Genomic DNA, 20986 nt, shown 5'->3' with positions numbered 1-20986 from the left:
TTTTTTTTTTCTTTGGCGATGATGTGTGTGATTGTGCGATTGTAAGAGTTGGTGTGTGTGTGTTTGTGTGAGAGTTATTGTGATGGTTGTTGTGGCGAGCCCTCGAGCTCTTCTCAGAATCACCTGCCGATGCCACAGTGCGTGTAGGTGGTTGTGAGTCAGAGGGTAAAAGGTGCGGCCATTTTATTGTGTTTCTATCAAAAGGCTGCAGCCTCATTCGGTTTAACTGAAACTGAACTTATCTGAAGATGATGAAATGCAAGTGAAACTGGGGCCATGACATAAAGATCTAGCAACCTGGAAACGGCATGAAGGCCAAAGATATGGAAGAGCTGTTAGGAAGTCTGGAGCGTGACCTCATACGTGGTGGTGTTTAAAGCCTCAACATTTTGTTAGGGGCAAATAGCTGGAAACTTCAACAAAGGTGTTTCTCATACCCCTTTTCCACCAAAAAGAACCGGGTGCTGGTTCAGAGCTAGCACTGGTGCTGGTTCAAAGTTGGTTCCACTGGTGAACCTTCTAAGAACCGGTTTGCCTTTTCCACCAGCTAGAGAGCATCACAGAGCCGAGTCTGACCTCACTGTATACGTGTCATTTTACACAGCAACTTGCAGCGGCAAACACAACATCAACAATGGTGGATGTTGCTTTACTGTTAATGCTCATGGCTATGTGAACCTACATTAACACCCAAACGCGGCGAATCCAACGTGTACGTGCAGCTCCATGTAATCTGTATAAACGGAGGTTGTAATCGAGAAAGTACATAACATTATTTTATTATTAACACAGAAAAAAGTTAGCCTTAGCATGTAGCTACCTTGATAATGTATGTGTTGATAATGTATCATATTGCGGTAAAGTAAAAATGTATTAAACATTAGTATACTTAAGGTACATTATCAAATGTGCAGTATCCCTGCCCACAGCCCCACCCACAGCCCCTGACACAAGAGGCTCTTAAGTCTAGACCAGCAACGTTTTGGTGCTACTTAAGAACCACTTTTCCTGGTTCAGAGCCGGTGCTTTGGGTGTCGAAAAAGAAAGAACTGGTTCTAAATTAGGCTCTGGCTCTGAACCAGCACTCAAACTGCCTCGGTGGAAAAGGGGCATCAGAGCTGCTTGAAAGAGTGATTTGGGTATTTACTCTGCAATCAGCCGAGAGGAAATAAAGACATCAACAAAGTCACAGAGTTTGCTCTACTGGTTTATCTCCAATCTGTGTACAAACCCCTTGTATACAGGCAACCAGCCGCCTCCTGCACAGTGAAGACACGGTCTGATGAGACAATCTAACAGACTGTATTACTGACTATATCAACTTCTGTGTGGAGAATATGTACAGTATTGGGACTACCAGGACTGTACAGTGTTTTCCCAACCATGGATCAACCCTGATATAAAGAGTCTTCTTAAAGTCCAGAGAGAACTGAGAAAGAAGATCAGGGAAGGAAAAGCATGAGCATACAGGAGGAAGATGGAGGATCAGCTGCAGCAGAACAATGTCAGTGGCGTGTGGAAGGGGCTCAAAACCATTACTGGTCATAAGGAGCCCATTTCTCAGGCTGAGGGTGACCAGAAGTGGGTCTTCTTCTTTCGACTTTTCCCTTCAGGGGTCGCCACAGCGAATCATCTGTCTCCGCCTATCCCTATCTTCTGCATCCTCAACACTTGCACCCACTAGCTTCATATCCTCATTAATTAGATCCATATACCTCCTCTTTGGCCTTCCTCTTTGCCTCCTGCCTGGCAGCTCCATGTCCAACATTCTCCTACCAATATACTCACTCTCCCTCCTCTGAACATGTCCGAACCATCTTAATCTGGCCTCCCTAACTTTGTCCCCCATACTTCCAACATGACCTGTCCCTCTGATGTACTCGTTCCTAATCCTGTCCAATCTTGTCACTCCCAAAGAGAACCTCAACTTCTTCAGCTCGGTTTCCTCTAGCTCAGACTCCTGTCTCTTCTTCAGTGACACTGTCTCTAAACCATACAGCATGGCCAGTCTCACCACTGTCCTGTACACCTTCCCCTGGATTCTCGCTGATATTTTCCTATCACACAGAACTCCTGACACCTTTCTCCACCCATTCCAACCTGCCTGCACTCGCTTCTTTACCTCTTTCCCACTCTCTCCATTACACTGGAATGTTGACCCCAAGTACTTAACCTCTTGTACCTTCTTCACCTCTTCACCCTGTAACCTTACTGTTACACTTCCCTCCCTTTCATTCACACACATGTACTCAGTCTTACTACGACTGACTTTCATTCCTCTTCTCTCCAGCGCAAACCTCCACCTCTCCAGGTTTTCCTCCACCTGCTCCCTGCTCTCACTACAGATTACAATGTCATCTGCAAACATTATCGTCCAAGGAGAGTCCTGTCCCTCCTCTGACAACTGGTCCATCATTATAGCAAACAGGAAGGGGCTCAGAGCCGATCCCTGATGCAGTCCCACCTCCACTTTGAACTCCTCTGTCTGACCTACAGCACACCTCACCACTGTCCTGCTCCTCTCATACATGTCCTGCACCACTCTGACATACTTCTCTACTACTCCTGACTTCCTCATAAAGTACCACAGCTCTTCTCTTGGCACCCTGTCATACGCTTTCTCCCTCTGACCATCCCTATACTTCTCCATCAAAATTCTCAGAGCAAAAATAGCATCTGTTGTGCTCTTTCTGGGCATGAAGCCATACTGCTGCTCACAAATGTCCACTACCTTCCTTAACCTAGCTTCTACTACTCTTTCCCACAGCTTTATTGTATGGCTCATCAACTTTATCCCCCTATAGTTGCTGCAACTCTGCACGTCACCCTTATTCTTAAAGATCAGCACTAACACACTTATTCTCCATTCCTCAGGCATCCTCTCACTCTCTAAAACCCTGTTGAACAAACTATTCCACTGATTCCACTGCTGCCTCTCCTAGACACTTCCAGGCCTCTACCAGGATGTCGTCAGGACCAACTGCCTTTCCACTTTTCATCCTCTTCAAAGCCTTCCTGACTTCATCCTTTCTAATCTTATCTACTTTCCACAGAGTTCACCCCTTCTACCCTTTTTTTTCCCTCTCATTTTCCTCATTCGTCAGCTCCTCAAAGTATTCCTTCCATCTTCTCTGTACACTCTCCTCACTTGTGAGCACTCTTCCATGTCTATCCTTAATAATTCTAACTTGCTGCACATCCTTCCCATCTCGATCCCTCTGCCTAGCTAACCTGTACAAGTGTAACCAAGGTTACCAGAGTAATATAGAAATAATGTTATTCATATAATAACATACTAATGTATAAACAAAACTATAGAAAACTACTTAAAATAAGTATATTTATTAAAAGAAAATATCCATTTTATACAAACGTATATTTTTACTTGGTTATTAATGTGACCAATAGCGAGTAGTTTTGAACTGAACATGAGCCAATGAGAGCGCCGAATGTGGCGCAGTGGAGAAATTGGTTTCCGGATTCTGCATGAGGTTTTGCCCATGGAGTCAGAGGCAGCTCTCTCTATCGTGCATAGATGATGAGGAGCACGGTGTTTGCTGGCGCTCTGGGGAACAGAAACAAAGAAATAATCTTCTTGATGTGTTTTATCGATGGATTGTGGTAAAGAAAAGGATTTATATATGCCTAAAGCTTGGCCTTAGACACCTCCCTCTTCACTCTGCGCTGTAACTCCTTGTATTCCTGTCTATTCTGGAAGTCGTGGCCTAATGGTTAGAGAGTCTGACTCCTAACCCTAAGGTTGTGGGTTCGAGTCTCTGGCCTGCCACGACTGAGGTGCCCTTGAAAAAGGCACCGAACCCCCCCAACTGCTCCCCGGGCCCACTGCTCCGGGTGTGTGTTCACGGTGTGTGTGTGTTCACTGCTGTGTGTGTGCACTTTGGATGGGTTAAATGCAGAGAACGAATTCTGAGTATGGGTCACCATACTTAGCCGTATGTCATGTCACTTTCACTTTCTCTTCAGTCCTATCCATGTCCCACTTCTTTTTGGCTAATCTCTTCCTCTGGATACTATCCTGAACTTCCTCATTCCACCACCGAGTCTCCTTATCTTCTTTCCTCCTTCCAGATGACTCAAGAAGCACCTTTCTCCCTGTCTCCCTGATCACTTCTGTTGTAGTTTCCCAGTCATCTGGCAGCACTACCTAACCACCCAGAGCCTGCCTCAACTCCTTTCTAAATTCCTCACAACATTCCTCCTTTTTCAGCTTCCACCACTTGGTTTTCTTCTCTATCTTTGACCTCTTCATCTTACAGACCATCAGAGTCATCCTACACACCACCATCCTATGCTGTCTGGCTACACTCTCTCCCACTACCACTTTACAGTCACTAATCTCTTTCAGATTGCCTCTTCTACATAGGATGTAGTCTACCTATGTTCTCCTACCTCCACTCTTGTAAGTCACTCTATGTTCCTCCCTCTTCTGAAAATAAGTGTTAACCACAGCCATGTCCATCCTCTTAGCAAAGTCCACTACCATCTGTCCTTCAAGGTTCCTTTCCATAACTCCAAACTTGCCCATCACCTCCTCATCACCTGTGTTCCCCTCACCAACATGTCCATTAAAATCCACTCCTATCACCACTCTCTCACCCATGGGAATACTATGCATTACCTCATCTAATTCACTCGAGAATCTCTCTTTCTCCGCTAGCTTACAACCTACCTGTGGGGCATAACCACTAACAACATTCAATATCACCGCTTCAATCTCTAACTTCAGACTCATCACCCTGTCTGACACTCTCTTCACCTCCAGAACATTCCTCACAAACTCCTCCTTCAGGACCACACCTACCCCATTTCTCTTACTATCCACACCATAATAAAACAGCTTGAATCCTGCTCCTATACTACAAGCCTTGCTACCCTTCCACCTGGTCTCCTGTACACACAGTATATCCACCTTCCTTCTCTCCATCATATCAGCCAGCTCTCTACCTTTCCCTGTCATAGTACCAACATTTAGAGTTCCTATTCTCAGTCCTACACTCTTACCTTTCCTCTTCTCTCTCTGTCTGTGCACTCTCCTCCCTCCTCTACTTCTTCGACCAACAGTAGCCCAATTTCCACCGGCGCCCTATAGGTCAACGGCACCGATGCCGATTGTTGTTAACCCGGGCCTCGACCGATCCGGTATGAAATTCATACTGACGATTTGCATGGTTAAATTTGGCAATGTTTTACCCCGGATGCCCTTCCTGACACAAACCTCTCTATTTATCCGGGCTTGGGACCGGCACAGAAGTCACTGGACTGTGACCCCCATGGCTTGATTGGTGACCAGAAGTGGGTGAATAACCTAAATCTATTCTTTAACAGATTTGATCAGCCACCCTCCCCTGCCCCCATCCAGTCCCCTCTGCTGCAAACCCCCTTCTCTATTCCAGCCCCAACTTTCTCTGCACTGCTATCAGCTCACAGCCTACACACAACACACCTAACTCCTCCCCCCCCCACCAATTCCCTACAGCCCCCACTCCAACCAATACACACTGCCCCTTACAGAAGCCCAGGTGAGAATGGAGCGCAGGAAAATCAAAGTGAGGAAGGCTGCAGGTCCAGACAGCATCAGCTACAGACTCCTTAAGACCTGTGCAGACCAGCTGTGTGGCATATTGCTGTACATGTTTGACCTGAGCCTTAAGCTGGGGAAGGTGCCACAGCTATGGAAAACATCCTGCGTGGTGCCTTTACCAAAGATGTCGCGCCCAAAAGACTTTGGGGACTACTGACCAGTAGCACTGACCTCGCATCTGATGAAGACATTGGAGAGGCTGGTGCTCACTCATCTCTGACCTCTGGTGAGCTCATCAATGGGTCCACTTCAGTTTGCTTACCAACCTGGCATTGGAGTGGAAGACGCTGTCATCTTCCTCCTAAATTGGGCTAGTTTGCACCTGGAAAAGGCTGGAGCTCAGTGAGAGTCATGTTTTTTTACTTCTCTAGTGCTTTTAACACCATCCAACCTGTGCTCCTGAGGGATAAGATGGTGTGCATGGGAGTGGACCATCATCTGTGTGCTTGGATATTGGACTACCTCACAGACCGACGACAGTATGTGAGGACTTGTGACTGTGAGACTGACATGGTTGTCTGCAACACTGGACCCCCGCAGGGAATGGTTCTGGCCCCGTTCCTCTTCACCATCTACGCTGCAGACTTCATGTTCAGCTCAGCAACCTGTCACCTACAGAAGATCTCTGATGACTCTGCCATCATCGGTCTGATCACGGATGATGATGACAGGGAGTACAGAGGACTGATCTAGAACTTTGTGGATTGGTGCCAACTGAGCTGCCTCCAGTTAAATGCGGGGAAAGCCAAAGAACCGGTGGTGGATTTCTGTCGGCACAAACAAACTTCATTACCACCAGTGAACATTCAGGGAAAGGATATCGTGAGAGTGGACTCTTCATCTGAACAGTAAACTGGACTGGACAGACAATACTGAGGCAATCTATAAGAAAGGACAGAGCAGACTCTGCTGAGGAGACTAAGGTCTTTTGGAGTACAGGGAGAGCTACTAAAGACCTTTTTTGACTCTGTGGTGGCCTCAGCCATATTCTATGGTGTGGTCTGCTGGTGCAGCAGCATCTCTACTGAAGAAAAGAAGAGACTGGACAAGCTGATCAGGAAGGCCAGCTCAGTCCTGGGGATTCCTCTGGACACTGTATCACTGTACAAGAGGTGGGAGAAAGTAGGATGGTAGCAAAACTATGATCATTGCTGGAGAATGACTCTCACCCCCTGTATGAAACGGTTTCATCTCTGAGCTCCTTCAGTGACAGACTGTTACATCCTGTGTCTGAAGGAGCGATACATACCCCTTTTCCACCAAAAAGAACTGGGTGCTGGTTCAGAGCTAGCACTGGTGCTGGTTCAAAGTTGGTTCCACTGGCGAACCTTCTAAGAACCGGTTTGCCTTTCCACCGGCTAGAGAGCATCACAGAGCCAAGTCTGACGTCACTGTATACGTGTCACGTTACACAGCAACGTTAGCGCAGCTCGACAAACACAAACACACAACATCAACAATGGCGGATGTTGCTTTACTGTTAATGCTCATGGCTTTGTGAACCTACATTAACACCCAAATGTGGTGAATCCAACGTATACGTGCAGCTCCATGTAATCTGTATAAACCGAGGTTGTAATGGAGAAAGTACATAACATTATTTTATTATTAACACAGAAAAAACTTGTCTGTCGAAAAAGAAAGAACTGGTTCTAAATTAGGCTCCGAACCAGCACTCAAACTGCCACGGTGGAAAAGGGGCAATAGATGCTCTTCTCTCCCTGCTGCTATTAGACTTTACAATCAAAGCTGCTCCCAGTGAACCAGTCACCATAATACACACCATTATTACTGTTTAACTGCAATAATAAACAATATCAAAGTATTTTTAACCACACGTGTGCAATAACAGAAATTTTAAAAACGTGCAATATTACCTGTGTGCAATATGTCTGTTAGCGTAACTACATACTAATGGTCTCTTTTTTCTTCTTTGTTTTAATCCATTGTGTTGTGTATATACTGTATATACATATATTATAATATATCTTTATTCTTTTATATATTTGCATATCTTTTTCTTTGCTGCTGTAACATAGAAATTTCCCCTTGTGGGACGAATAAAGGTATATCTTATCTTATCTTATCTTATCTTATCTTATCTTATCTTATCTTATCATCTTATCGGGTTTTTTCACAGGAAATCATGGCCCCTGTTCCTGTCTGAAGTGACAGAAGAAAAGAGAGATTGTGCATGCGTGGGGGTGCACAAGTGTGTGTGTGCACGTGTGCGTGCGTAGACGTGTGTGCGTCTGTGGGTTTTTTAAGGGCGTGTGAGGGTTTGTGGGTGAGTTTTGTTTGTTTGTGGGTGTGTTGTGTTTGTTTGTGTGTGTGTGTCACACTGATGATGGCTGTGAATGTTTTTATTGGCGGGGAAACAATGCTGTGGTTGTATTTATTAGTTGAGAAATTAAAATGTATTTATTTGTGGTTCCCTCAGATCATCTTGCTGAAATAAAAAAGGAAATCATGTGACTTCATTACAAGTCATGTGAGCAATAATCTGTCTTTATTTATTATGTATTTTTTGTTTAATGATATTAATTCAGTAGTAATATTGTGATGACCAGAGTAGTGTGTGTGTGTGTGTGTGTGTGTGTGTGTGTGTGTGTGTGTGTGTGTGTGTGCGCGTGTTTTGTAGATATTTTGACTCAGTCTGTTCTAACTTCAGCCATTGGTCACACTCTGTACTTCCTGGAGCTGTTAGCAGTGTGATGTCACGGTGATTCTAGTTATAGTTACATGACATTAAACATTCTGTTTGAACAACTCGACACTTGCAGGAATGTGTGTGTTTGTCCACGTTATTTGTACATGTTGTCGAGTCAAGAGCTCTTTATTGTCATGTTGAGTGTGTTTTTTTAGCTCCAAGTCAAGCTCTTTTAACTTGATTGCAGTCAACGGATCAAGAAAAGATTCAATGGAAAAGGGTAAACCCGAAACAGAGGTTTCTCCTACCGCTACATTCTGCTCTGCCACCTCCAGTGGTGACTCAGCGGGTAGAATACCTGTATTCATCAACTCGTAATACAGCTCCTCCTTAAATCACTTGCTTGGCAGCCTCTCTGGACACATTAAAGAAATCAGCAATTAACAACAAATCTTTTTTCTGCATCGATTAAAAGCTTCCGTCGTTGGTGCAAGAGTAAACTTTAACAGATCAAATTCCATTTTCCCACATACACTCTGCACTCCACCCAACAAAAAAAATGACAACAGCCAAACTTGCACGTCTATATAAGAATGAATTCACGTTATCAATATATCACAATAAAGGGATTCAGACAGAAACGCAGCCTAAAATCAATCAACACCACGGGTCATTTTTTTTTTGTATCGCAGCAGCAATCATTTTATCGTTACAGGAGCAACATAATCTTAGAAATACATTTTTTAAAAACTAACTAACTAAAATAAAATACATTTATACATTTATATACAATACAAAATACATTTATTTTACAAAATATTTATTTTCCAAATCTACAGGGAGCCGTAGCAGAGGGATGAAAGAGCCACTTGCGGCTCTGGAGCCGAGGGTTGCTGACCCCTGACATAGAACAACACAGAGATAAGGACTAAAGTAAATTAGTCCTAGACACATAAAGTGTATCTTTACAACCTGGTGTACACAGTGTGGGACACAGGACAAAAAGACAGTGCAGGACAAAAGACAGTGCAGGACAAAAGGCAGTGCAGGACAAAAGGCAGCGCAGACAAAAGGCAGTGCAGGACAGTGTATGTGAGGGGTGTGTGTGGTGAAGAGTGTGTGTGTGTGTGTGAGGGGTGTGTGTGGTGAAGAGTGTGTGTGTGAGGGGTATGTGTGGTGAAGAGTGTGTGTGAGGTCCACAATACTGTTGGCTTTGCAGATGCAGCATGTGGTGTAAGTGTCTATGATAGAGGGAAGAGAGACTCCAATGATCTTCTCAGCTGTCCTCACTATCTGCTGCAGGGTCTTGAGATCTGAGATGGTGCAGTTCCCAAACCAGACAGTGATGCAGCTGCTCAGGATGCTCTCAATGGTCCCTCTGTAAAAAGTAGTCAGGATGGGGGGAGGGAGATGTGCCTTTCTCAGCCTTCGTAAGAAGTAGAGACGCTGCTGGGCTTTCTTGGTGATGGAGCTGGTGTTGAGTAACCAGGTGAAGTTCTCTGCTAGATGAACACCAAGAAATTTGGTGCTCTTGACGATCTCTATAGAGGATCCATTGATGTTCAGCGGAGAGTTGATGCTCTGTGCTCTCCTGAAGTCAACAACCATCTCTTTGACATTCAGAGACAGGTTGTTGGCTCTACACCAGGATGTTAGCTGTTGCACCTCCTCACTGTATGCTGACTCGTCGTTCTTGCTGATGAGACTCACCACGGTCGTGTTATCGGTGCACTTGATGATATGATTCTATCTGTGCATTGTTGCACAGTCGTGAGTCAGCAAGGTGAACAGAAGAGGACTGAGCACACAGCCCTGAGGGGCTGCAGTGCTCAGTGTGGTGGTGCTGGAGATGCTGTTCCCGATCCGGACTGACTGAGGTCTCCCAATCAGGAAGTCCAGGATCCAGATGCAGAGGGAGGTGTTTAGTCCCTACCCAAGGTGTAAAGTCTATGTACAGCATTCGTACATAAGTGTCTTTATTGTCCAGGTGGGTGAGGGCTAAATGAAGGGCCGTGGCAATGGCATCGTCCGTGGAGCGGTTTGTACGATACACGAACTGTAGGGGGTCCAGTGAGGGTGGTAACTGGGTCTTAATTTGCCTCATGACGAGCTTCTTATTTCCCACTCTTCTGTCTGTCTCTTCCTCTCTGTTCAGGGGAGGGCTTATAGGTTACTAACAACTGTTTAAACTGGTAATGCTGAAATGAACTTCTGTGTTCAGAGCACACACACACACACAAACACACACACACACACACACATACATCCTGATGGCTGATACTTTGTCTTCTTAACCTCTTTCATTGTCCAGCTTGTTTGAGCTCATATTACAGGTAAATCTTTTTTTATTTATTGTGTGAGTGTGTGTGTGTGTGTGTGTGTGTGTATGTGTGTGTTCAGTTGCTTCAGCTTTTCATGTGGTGTAGAAATGTAGAAACAGTAATCAGCAAAAAAGTAGAGAGATTCTTTTCTGTCTGAGTTTCTCTCTGTTTGTTCCTTACTGACTAAGTGAAGGTTTGTCCTGAGAGACTTGTGAACAGTTTGATGTCTGATTTTCAGTCCTTTATAAATTTCAATCAAATTTATAAATAAATGTAAATGTCATAATGTCATGTGTGTTCTGTCTTGCTGTACTTAATGCACACCTATTACACCTGGGAATAGGTGTACCTGACCTGGGGGTGGGGGGTGGGGGATGTTTGCATTTAAAACAAATGTGAATTTTAGACACATCAGGCTGAACCAGATGAAATGCCACACAGAACCCCCCCCTCCCTCCACCCCCCATACACACATCCTTCTGTAATTTGGCTCTCAGCTTTCTGGTTTCTGAGTCTGAAAGCTTTATGTTTCACTGCACAGACACTCATGTAACATGTTTTGTTTATTTCCCCCCCAGCTTTGTGTAAGTAAGTAAGAAATAAAGTGAACATTATGTCTGTGTCTGTTTCGCTCTCTGTAGTAACACAAGGTCAAAATTGTTTCAGGTGAAAATGGTGGTGCTGCAGAGGACTATCGGTAAGCAATGAAATCTCCTCCATTTTACTGCTTTCTCTCTACACTGTCACCAATCTGTGACTTTATACTCATTTCCCTGAGGTCTAAAAACAGATAAATACACAGAACATACTTGGAAATGTTGAGATGAGAAATTGACATAAATAAGTATACTGTGAGTTGTATATGGTGGTGGAATGAGGAAGCACAGGACAGGATTCAGACTAAGTGTTCTAGAATACCAGCAAAGGTGGAGATCTGCTCTGGAAAGAAGAAGAATGAAAGTCAGTTGTAGTAAAACAGAATAAATGTGTATGAACGAGAGGGAGGGAAGTAGATGCAAGAGTTTAAGTGTTTGGGGGGTCAAACATCCAGTGTGAAAAGAGGTGAAGAGGTGAGTGCAAGTGGGCTGGAGTGGGTGGAGAAATGTGTCAGAGTTGTTGTGTATGACAGAAGAGTGTCAGGAGTGTTGTGTGTGTATGACAGAAGAGTGTCAGGAGTATTGTGTGTGTATGACAGAAGAGTGTCAGGAGTGTTGTGTGTGTATGACAGAAGAGTGTCAGGAGTGTTGTGTGTGTATGACAGAAGAGTGTCAGGAGTGTTGTGTGTGTATGACAGTAGAGTGTCAGGAGTGTTGTGTGTGTATGACAGAAGAGTGTCAGGAGTGTTGTGTGTGTATGACAGAAGAGTGTCAGGAGTGTTGTGTGTGTATGACAGAAGAGTGTCAAAAGTCTTGTGTGTATGTGACAGAAGAGTGTCAGGATTGTTGTGTGTGTATGACAGAAGAGTGTCATAAGTGTTGTGTGTGTGTGACAGAAGAGGGCCAGAAGTGTTTTGTGTGTGGGTGTGACAGAAGAGTGTCAGGAGAGTTGTGTGTGTATGTCAGAAGAGTGTCAGGAGTGTTGTGTGTATGACAGAAGAGTGTCAGGAGTGTTTTGTGTGTGTGTGTGACAGAAGAGTGTCAGGAGTGTTGTGTGTATGACAAGAGTGTCAGGAGTGTTGTGTGTGTATGACAGAAGAGTGTCAGGAGTGTTGTTTGTGTATGACAGAAGAGTGTCAGAAGTCTTGTGTGTGTGACTGAAGAGTGTCAGGAGTGTTGTGTGTGTATGACAGAAGAGTGTCAGGAGTGTTGTGTGTGTATGACAGAAGAGTGTCAGAGGTGTTTTGTGTGTGTGTGACAGAAGAGTGTCAGGAGTGTTGTGTGTGTATGACAGTAGAGTGTCAGGAGTATTATGTGTGTATGACAGAAGAGTGTCAGGAGTATTGTGTGTGTATGACAGAAGAGTGTCAGGAGTGTTGTGTGTATGACAGAAGAGTGTCAGAAGTGTTGTGTGTGTGTGTGTGTGTGTGACAGAAGAGTGTCAGGAGTGTTGTGTGTGTATGACAGAATAGTGTCAGGAGTATTGTGTGTGTATGACAGAAGAGTGTCAGGAGTATTGTGTGTATGACAGAAGAGTGTCAGGAGTGTTGTGTGTATGACAGAAGAGTGTCAGGAGTGTTGTGTGTATGACAGAAGAGTGTCATGAGTGTTGTGTGTATGACAGAAGAGTGTCAGGAGTGTTGTGTGTGTGTATGACAGAATAATGTCAGGAGTATTGTGTGTGTATGACAGAAGAGTGTCAGGAGTGTTGTGTGTGTATGACAGAAGAGTGTCAGGAGTGTTGTGTGTGTGACAGAAGAGTGTCAGGAGTGTTGTGTGTGTATGACAGAAGAGTGTCAGGAGTATTGTGTGTGTATTGACAGAAGAGTGTCAGGAGTGTTGTGTGTGTGTATGACAGAAGAGTGTCATAAGTGTTGTGTGTATGACAGGAGAGTGTCAGAAGTGTTGTGTGTGTGACAGAAGAGTGTCAGAAGTGTTGTGTGTGTGACAGAAGAGTGTCAGGAGTGTTGTGTGTGAATGACAGAAGAGTGTCAGGAGTGTTGTGTGTGACAAAAAAGTGTCAGGAGTGTTGTGTGTGTATGACAGAAGAGTGTCAGGAGCGTTGTGTGTGTGTATCACAGAAGAGTGTCAGGAGTGTTGTGTGTATGTCAGGAGTGTTGTGTGTGTGACAGAAGAGTGACAGAAGTGTTGTGTGTGTGTGACAGAAGAGTGTAAGGAGTATTGTGTGTGCGTGACAGAAGAGTGTCAGGAGTGTTGTGTGTGTATGACAGAAGAGTGTCAGGAGTCTTGTGTGTGTGTGACAGAAGAGTGTCAGGAGTGTTCTGTGTGTGACAAGAGTGTCAGGAGTATTGTGGGTGTATGACAGATGAGTGTCAGAAGTGTTGTGTGTGTGACAGAAGAGTGTCAGGAGTATTGTGTGTGTATGACAGAAGAGTGTCAGGAGAGTTGTGTGTGTATGACAGAAGAGTGTCAGGAGTATTGTGTGTGTATGACAGAAGAGTGTCAGGAGTGTTGTGTGTGTGTGTGTGACAGAAGAGTGTCAGGAGTGTTGTGTGTGTATGACAGAAGAGGGTCAGGAGTGTTGTGTGTGTGTGACAGAAGAGTGTCAGGAGTGTTGTGTGTGTGACAGAAGAGTGTCAGGAGTGTTGTGTGTGTGACAGAAGAGTGTCAGGAGTGTTTTGTGTGTATGAAAGAAGAGTGTCAGAAGTGTTGTGTGTGTATGTCAGAAGAGTGTCAGGAGTGTTGTGTGTATGACAGAAGAGTGTCAGGAGTGTTGTGTGTGTATGACAGAAGAGTGTCAGAAGTGTTTGTGTGTGTGTGTGTGTGTGTGTGTGTGTGTGTGTGTGTGTGTGTGTGTGACAGAAGAGTGTCAGGAGTGTTGTGTGTGTATGACAGAAGAGTGTCAGGAGTGTTGTGTGTGTATGACAGAAGAGTGTCAGGAGTGTTGTGTGTGTATGACAGAAGAGTGTCAGAGGTGTTGTGTGTGTGTGTGACAGAAGAGTGTCAGGAGTGTTGTGTGTGTATGACAGAAGAGTGTCAGGCTTATTGTGTGTGTATGACAGAAGAGTGTCAGGAGTATTGTGTGTGTATGACAGAAGAGTGTCAGGAGTGTTGTGTGTATGACAGAAGAGTGTCAGGAGTGTTGTGTGTGTGTGTGTGTGTGACAGAAGAGTGTCAGGAGTGTTGTGTGTGTATGACAGAAGAGTGTCAGGAGTATTGTGTGTGTATGACAGAAGAGTGTCAGGAGTGTTGTGTGTATGACAGAAGAGTGTCAGGAGTGTTGTGTGTGTATGACAGAAGAGTGTCAGGAGTGTTGTGCGTGTATGACAGAAGAGTGTCAGGAGTATTGTGTCTATGACAGAAATGTGTCAGAAGTGTTGTGTGTGTGTATGACAGAATAGTGTCAGGAGTGTTGTGTGTGTATGACAGAAGAGTGTCAGGAGTGTTGTGTGTATGACAGAAGAGTGTCAGGAGTGTTGTGTGTGTGACAGAAGAGTGTCAGGAGTGTTGTGTGTGTATGACAGAAGAGTGTCAGGAGTATTGTGTGTGTATGACAGAAGAGTGTCAGGAGTGTTGTGTGTGACAGAAGAGTGTCAGGAGTGTTGTGTGTGTTTGACAGAAGAGTGTCAGGAGTTTTGTGTGTGTGTGACAGAAGAGTGTCAGGAGAGTTGTGTGTGTGACAGAAGAGTGTCAGGAGTGGTGTGTGTTTGTATAACAGAAAAGTGTCAGGAGTGTTGTGTGTGACAGAAGAGTGTCAGGTGTGTTGTGTGTGTGACAGAAGAGTGTCAGGAGTGGTGTGTGTTTGTATAACAGAAAAGTGTCAGGAGTGTCGTGTGTGACAGAAGAGTGTCAGGAGTGTTGTGTGGCAGAAGAGTGTCAGGAGAGTTCTGTGTGTGACAGAAGAGTGTCAGGAGTGTTGTGTGTGTGTGACAGAAGAGTGTCAGGAGTGTTGTGTGTTGCAGACAAGTGTCAAGAGTGTTTTGTGTGTGTGTGACAGAAGAGTGTCAGGAGTGTTGTGTGTGGCAGAAGAGTGTCTGGAGTGTCGTTTGTGTGACAGAAGAGTGTCAGGAGTGTTGTGTGTGACAGAAGAGTGACAGGAGTGTTGTGTGTGTGTAACAGAAGAGTGTCAGGAGTGGTGACCCCTTACAGGAAAAGACCAAGAAGAAGAAGAAGAAGAAGAAGAAGAGTGTTAGCTCAGACATGTGAAGAATGAGAGAGGCTGCTATCACATTCTGAGAGGAATCAGTAGGTGTGAGATCTTCCTGTAGCTCCTGTAATGTTGCTGTAGGTCTCTCAACAGCCTCCCTGTTATGATTTGCTGTTCCTGGTGATGTCACTGTGCTGCTCCGTTTCCTCCATATTCTGATGATGGACTTTACGCTGCTCTATGTTACATTTCATTTCTATATGCTGCCATTTCACACAGAGGAGGAAAAAGTTCAGATTTTTTTACATCATGAAATGTTGCTATCAGGGTGTGAACACAGTGTATGCATGTACACAGTAATATTTGGTTAGGCAAATCATCATTGTTCCTTTAACTGGTTTCCACTTTAACAGTTAAATAGGAGCTGCTGAGCAGAACATTCTCCCCATAGGAACAAGACAGAGTTTGTTTATCTGTCAGCAGATCAAACCTGTACAAGTGTAGACACACACACACACACACACACACACACACACACACACACACACACACACACACACACACACACACACACAGGCCACATTTAGATCTCTGTTAATAAAGTCATTGCACAATTGCAGCAATGTTTATCACATGTAAGTCTTAGAAACATTTTAATCCTGTAGATTTTAATCAGTGAGTCTCATCTTTCTGTCATCATCATTAACTTGTATAAAGCTCTCTCTCTCTCTCTTTCTCTCTCTCTCCCTCTCTCTCTCACTCTCCCTCTCTCTCTCTGTGTCTCTCTCTCTGTCTCTCTCTGTCTCTTTCTCTCTGGCAAAAGTTTTGACATCCTCCTGTTTCAGTCCTTAGTAACGCCCACTTTGGCAGATGTTCACGAAATGTTTTTTGCTTTTTGTGTCTTCTTGGCATTAAAGTCAGCATAAAGTGCTTACGCCTGCATTAGTTTACAGTTTTTCGATGACTCACGGTGCCATCTTCCTGTACAGGTTTCCACATAAACCCAAGGTTGCTGACCAAGTGTTGATCAAACACTGTTCACCCAATACACCATCATACATCTGGTGTTTGTGGCCATAGATCTTTACATCAGTCTACAGCACTTATCTTATCTTGACTTGTCTTAACTAAATAGACATTCCATACAAGATAAAGCCCCACCTTCTGTACAGTATCCAGAGAAATCCCCAGGACTGAGCTGGCCTTCCTTATCAGCTTGTACAGTCTCTTCCTGTCTGTAGTAGAGATGCTACTGCACCAGCGGACCAATCCATAGATGATGGCTGAGGCAAAAAAGGGCTTCACTAATGCTCCCTGCACTCCAAAAGACTTACTCTCTTCAACAGAAAGGGTTTGATCTGCTCTTTTTTAGAAATGGCATCTGTATTGTCTGTCCAGTACAATTTACTGTTCAGATGAACACCCAGGCATTCATGAGAGTCCAGAGAGTGCTTTTGTGAGTGTGTTTGTCTCTGCAGAAATCCACCACCAGTTCTTTGGTGTTCCCTGCATTTACCAAGGTGAGGAAGTCTGGGCCTGCAGCCTTCCTCACCTTGATGTTCCTGAGCTCCATTCTCAACTGGGCTTCTGTAAGGGGCAGTATGTAGTGGTTGGTGTGGGGGCTGGAGGGAATTGGTAGGGGGAATAGGTTGGATGTGTTGTTGATGGACTGAGATCTGAGAGCAGTGCAGAGAGAGGTAGAGCTGGTGCAGCTTGCTGTGGAAGCAGAGAAGGGGGACTGGATGGGGGTAGGTGTGGGTAGCTGATCAAATCTGTTCAAGAATAGATTCAGATCATTCACCCACTTCAGGTCACCCTCAGCCTGAAAGCTGGGCTCTTTATGACCTGTGATGGTTGTTTTTTACAGATCAGTGGGTGAATTAATGATTAGGTTTTTCTTTTTAGTCCTCTCCTGCCTTGAAGCCATCACTTCATTATCACTTTATTAGAGGAGCTCATGAGTGATTGAAGGATTTATTATTCGGGAATTGTTATACCTGGTGGCAGTGGTGACATAATGAGGCACAACAGGAATGTTAATGAAAGGTATAATCTCAAAACTGTACTTGAGGGAACTTTATCATCACTGGAAGTTTCCAGATGAGCCAAGACTGAACTCACAAACAAAACCTGACACTAACTGTACAGACAGACTGCGCTACCTTACCTGGTTAATTCAATTAAATTTGATGTGTTAGACATTGTCACAAAGCAGCTTTATCGAAATCTATAAATTCATGATATATATTTATTCATTCATTCATCTTCTACCACTTATCGAACTACCTCGGGTCACGGGGAGCCTGTGCCTATCTCAGGCGTCATCGGGCATCAAGGCAGGATACACCCTGGACGGAGTGCCAACCCATCGCAGGGCACACACACACACTCATATTCACTCACGCAATCACACACTAGGGACAATTTTCCAGAGATGCCAATCAACCTACCATGCATGTCTTTGGACCGGGGGAGGAGACCGGAGTACCTGGAGGAAACCCCCGAGACACGGGGAGAACATGCAAACTCCACACACACAAGGTGGAGGCGGGAATCGAACCCCGACCCTGGAGGTGTGAGGCGAACGTGCTAACCACTAAGCCACCGTGCCATGACTAAGCCAACTTCATGATATTTATATATATATATTTTAAATAAACAAATATGTCCCTAATGAGCAAGTCAGGGCTTACAGTGGTGAGGAAAACTGAGTAAAAAAAACTGAGGTTTCTAAGACTCAGTATGTCAGGACTCAGCCCAGACTTTGGCCACGTGCTTTTGTTTGTTTTGTGTCACGTATCTGCCCCGCCCTTGTCTCTTCCTCCCCGCCTCTGCACACCTGTTCCTTGTGTGTCTAATTGTGATTAAGCAGCGTGGAATCCTCTGTTGTTGTCTTCTGTTGTTGTCTTTTCTTGTTGTCTCCTGTTGTGATGTTGTCCTGTGCCATGTCTTGGTTTCTGTTTTGTGTTTTTTATTTAATAAATCCTGTTTTATTTTTACGCTATCCTGCATTTGGGTCTGTTTTACCCCACTGACTCAGTATTGGGTCCTTTATTATTTAACATACTGTATATAAAGAACATTGCAAGAAATATAATATAATTTTTTGTCACGGACACAGAGGTAAAAACGGACCCAAATGCAGGACAGCTTAACAAAAATGGGATTTATTAACTAAAAAAACACTAAACAGGACAAAGACAAACCAGACGAAGACAACAGAGGATTCTGCGCTGCTCAAAGCAACGCGGCTCAACTAAATAGTACAAATAATTAATCAGACATGAGGGACAGGTGTGCAGAGGCGGGGAGGAAAAGACAAGGGCGGGGCAGACACGTGAACACAGAACATAAACAAAAGGCACATGGCCAAAGTCCGGGCAGAGAACTGAAACTTTTCATCTTTCAGAGAGTGCTTAATGGAAATGAAATAATATAGTTATTATTATTATTATTATTATTATTATTATTATTATTATTATTATTACAATAAATGGAATATTAAAATGTATTCTAGGTTTTGTTTTTCCCCTCTGAATAAAATTGTAATTTTTATTTGATTTGATTTGATTTTTGCAGGATCCAGGAGATGTACAGGGAAGCTGGAGGTGGTGTCACTGCTCATCACGGCCACTCTGTGTTTGTTAGTAATACTGCAAATATACCTCCAGGACAAGAAATCACAAACTTTAAGAGAAGACAAAATCTTGAGAAAGCAGAAACCTGAACCACAGACATGGCCGGACATGTTCCTAAACTCAGTCCCCAAGTGTACAAAAAACTCATCTGCCTCCAAGATTCATGACTTCTCAACTTTACCTAAGGATATCCAAGACTTCCTGTTTTACCAGCACTGTCGCCATTTCCCCATGCTGCTCAACAATCCTGGGAAGTGCGGCGGACCACAGAACTCCGCAGATGTTTTCCTACTGTTGGTCATTAAAAGTTCTCCATCCAACTACGATCGGCGTGAGGTTCTACGAAAAACGTGGGCTTTGGAGCGGCTTCAAAGCGGTGTGTGGATCCGCACCGTGTTCATATCTGGAACCACAAGAGATGGTTACGAGAGGGAAAGACTGAATAAACTCCTGGAGCTGGAGAACCGCGAGTACCAGGACATTCTTCAGTGGGACTTTGATGATACCCTTTACAACCTCACACTGAAGCAGGTCTTATTCCTGGAGTGGATGGAGAAGTTTTGCCCAGATGTGCACTTTCTCCTCAGTGGAGATGATGACATTTTTGCCAACACAGACAATATGGTGCAGTACCTCAAGGGCTTAGATGATAATGATGGAAGCAAACATCTTTTTACCGGCCACTTGATCCAATATGCGGGGCCGATCCGGCACCCGGACAGTAAATACTATATCCCCGTACAAATCCATAAACCAGAGATCTATCCTCCCTACTGTGGCGGTGGTGGCTTCCTGCTGTCACAAATCACTTCCAGAGATATCTACAACATGTCTCACTCCATCCCCCTGCTTCCTATCGATGATGTTTACATGGGAATGTGTCTGGAAAAGGCTGGACTTCAACCCAGACATCATATAGGAGTGAGGACATTTGGCCTGTACGTTCCTTCGGGTCAACATGAGGCATACAATCCGTGCTACTACCGTGAGGTTCTCCTGGTCCACAGGTTCCTCCCATACCAGATTTATATTATGTGGCATGAAATCCACAGAGAAGATTTGAATTGTACAAAGAGAACAAAAGGGAATGAGAATTATGAGATTTTCATCTGGGGGACTGGGGGACTGGGGGGTGCAGATTTGGGAAAATCTGGGAGGACTTGGAAAGACTGGTGGTGAGAGGGGGGACTGGGTGACATACACAAATGCCTAATAAAATGAAATATGTAGGCAGACTAAATGAAGTATAATTTTAAACAGACCTTTTAAAAGTTAAATAAATGTATAGCAATGAAATGAAATAGAATCATACTCTACATACCAGAACAGGGCTTTCCAGAGATGGACCAATCAGAATCCAGCTACAGCTCTAGACTCGGAGCGCAACAGGATCCCATTTAATCAGCATCCTAGTTTGATTGTTTTATGGCAGCATTAACACAATAGTGAGATTAGGTGAAGGAATAAAACCCTACAGAATATATTGCATTATTACTGATTCTCAGAACAGCACGTCGTCTGCTTCGTTATTTATTAAAGAAGGACACAACTTGAAAAAAATGTATTTATATTACAAACTCTTGAACATCATCAAAATGAGTTTGTACTTCTGCATAATAATAATAAAAATAATAATAATAATAACAATAATAATAAAAAAAATAAACAAACAAAAAAATAATAATAATAACAATAATAATAATTGTTTTTTTACTGAGAAACTGCAAACTCCTCTACAGTCAGAGCTGCTGTTAGAGAGAATTAATCAACATCTGACCACCAATCAGAATCCAGAACTCAGCAGCAGCTCTGTGGGAAAATTTAAACTGTTAAGCTAATTGAGTTTTCTGTGTGTTATGGTGAACATGAGGCTTTGTGGTCTTATATTATCATATATTAAACTCAGTACAGCTCACTGGGCCTTTCAGCTGATTTGGGTTTTTCCTCCAGCTTTGTGTAATGCTGTAGGTCATGAAGCTGTCCTCGTGTCATGTGGTGATAATGTTTACTTCTTTGCCCCTGTCTTGTGGCATCTTGTGTAATTTTATTATTGTTCTTGGATCATGAAGGT

At 44.0% G+C, this 20986-nt stretch overlaps 1 protein-coding gene across 1 annotated transcript; it reads left to right on the top strand.

Moving 5' to 3' along the window:
* Positions 1-10382: 10382 nt before the first annotated feature.
* Positions 10383-20444, top strand: LOC132853478 (N-acetyllactosaminide beta-1,3-N-acetylglucosaminyltransferase 3-like). Its single transcript, XM_060881266.1, has 3 exons — positions 10383-10585; positions 11240-11270; positions 18857-20444. The coding sequence occupies exons 2-3, from the start codon at positions 11246-11248 to the stop codon at positions 20092-20094; spliced, it is 1263 nt and encodes a 420-aa protein (XP_060737249.1). The 5' UTR covers positions 10383-10585; positions 11240-11245; the 3' UTR covers positions 20095-20444.
* Positions 20445-20986: the final 542 nt, after the last annotated feature.

This window comes from Tachysurus vachellii, chromosome 11, assembly GCF_030014155.1.
Source record: "Tachysurus vachellii isolate PV-2020 chromosome 11, HZAU_Pvac_v1, whole genome shotgun sequence".
Classification (NCBI taxonomy): Eukaryota; Metazoa; Chordata; class Actinopteri; order Siluriformes; family Bagridae; genus Tachysurus; species Tachysurus vachellii.
This window is presented reverse-complemented; position numbering and strand designations above follow the sequence as displayed.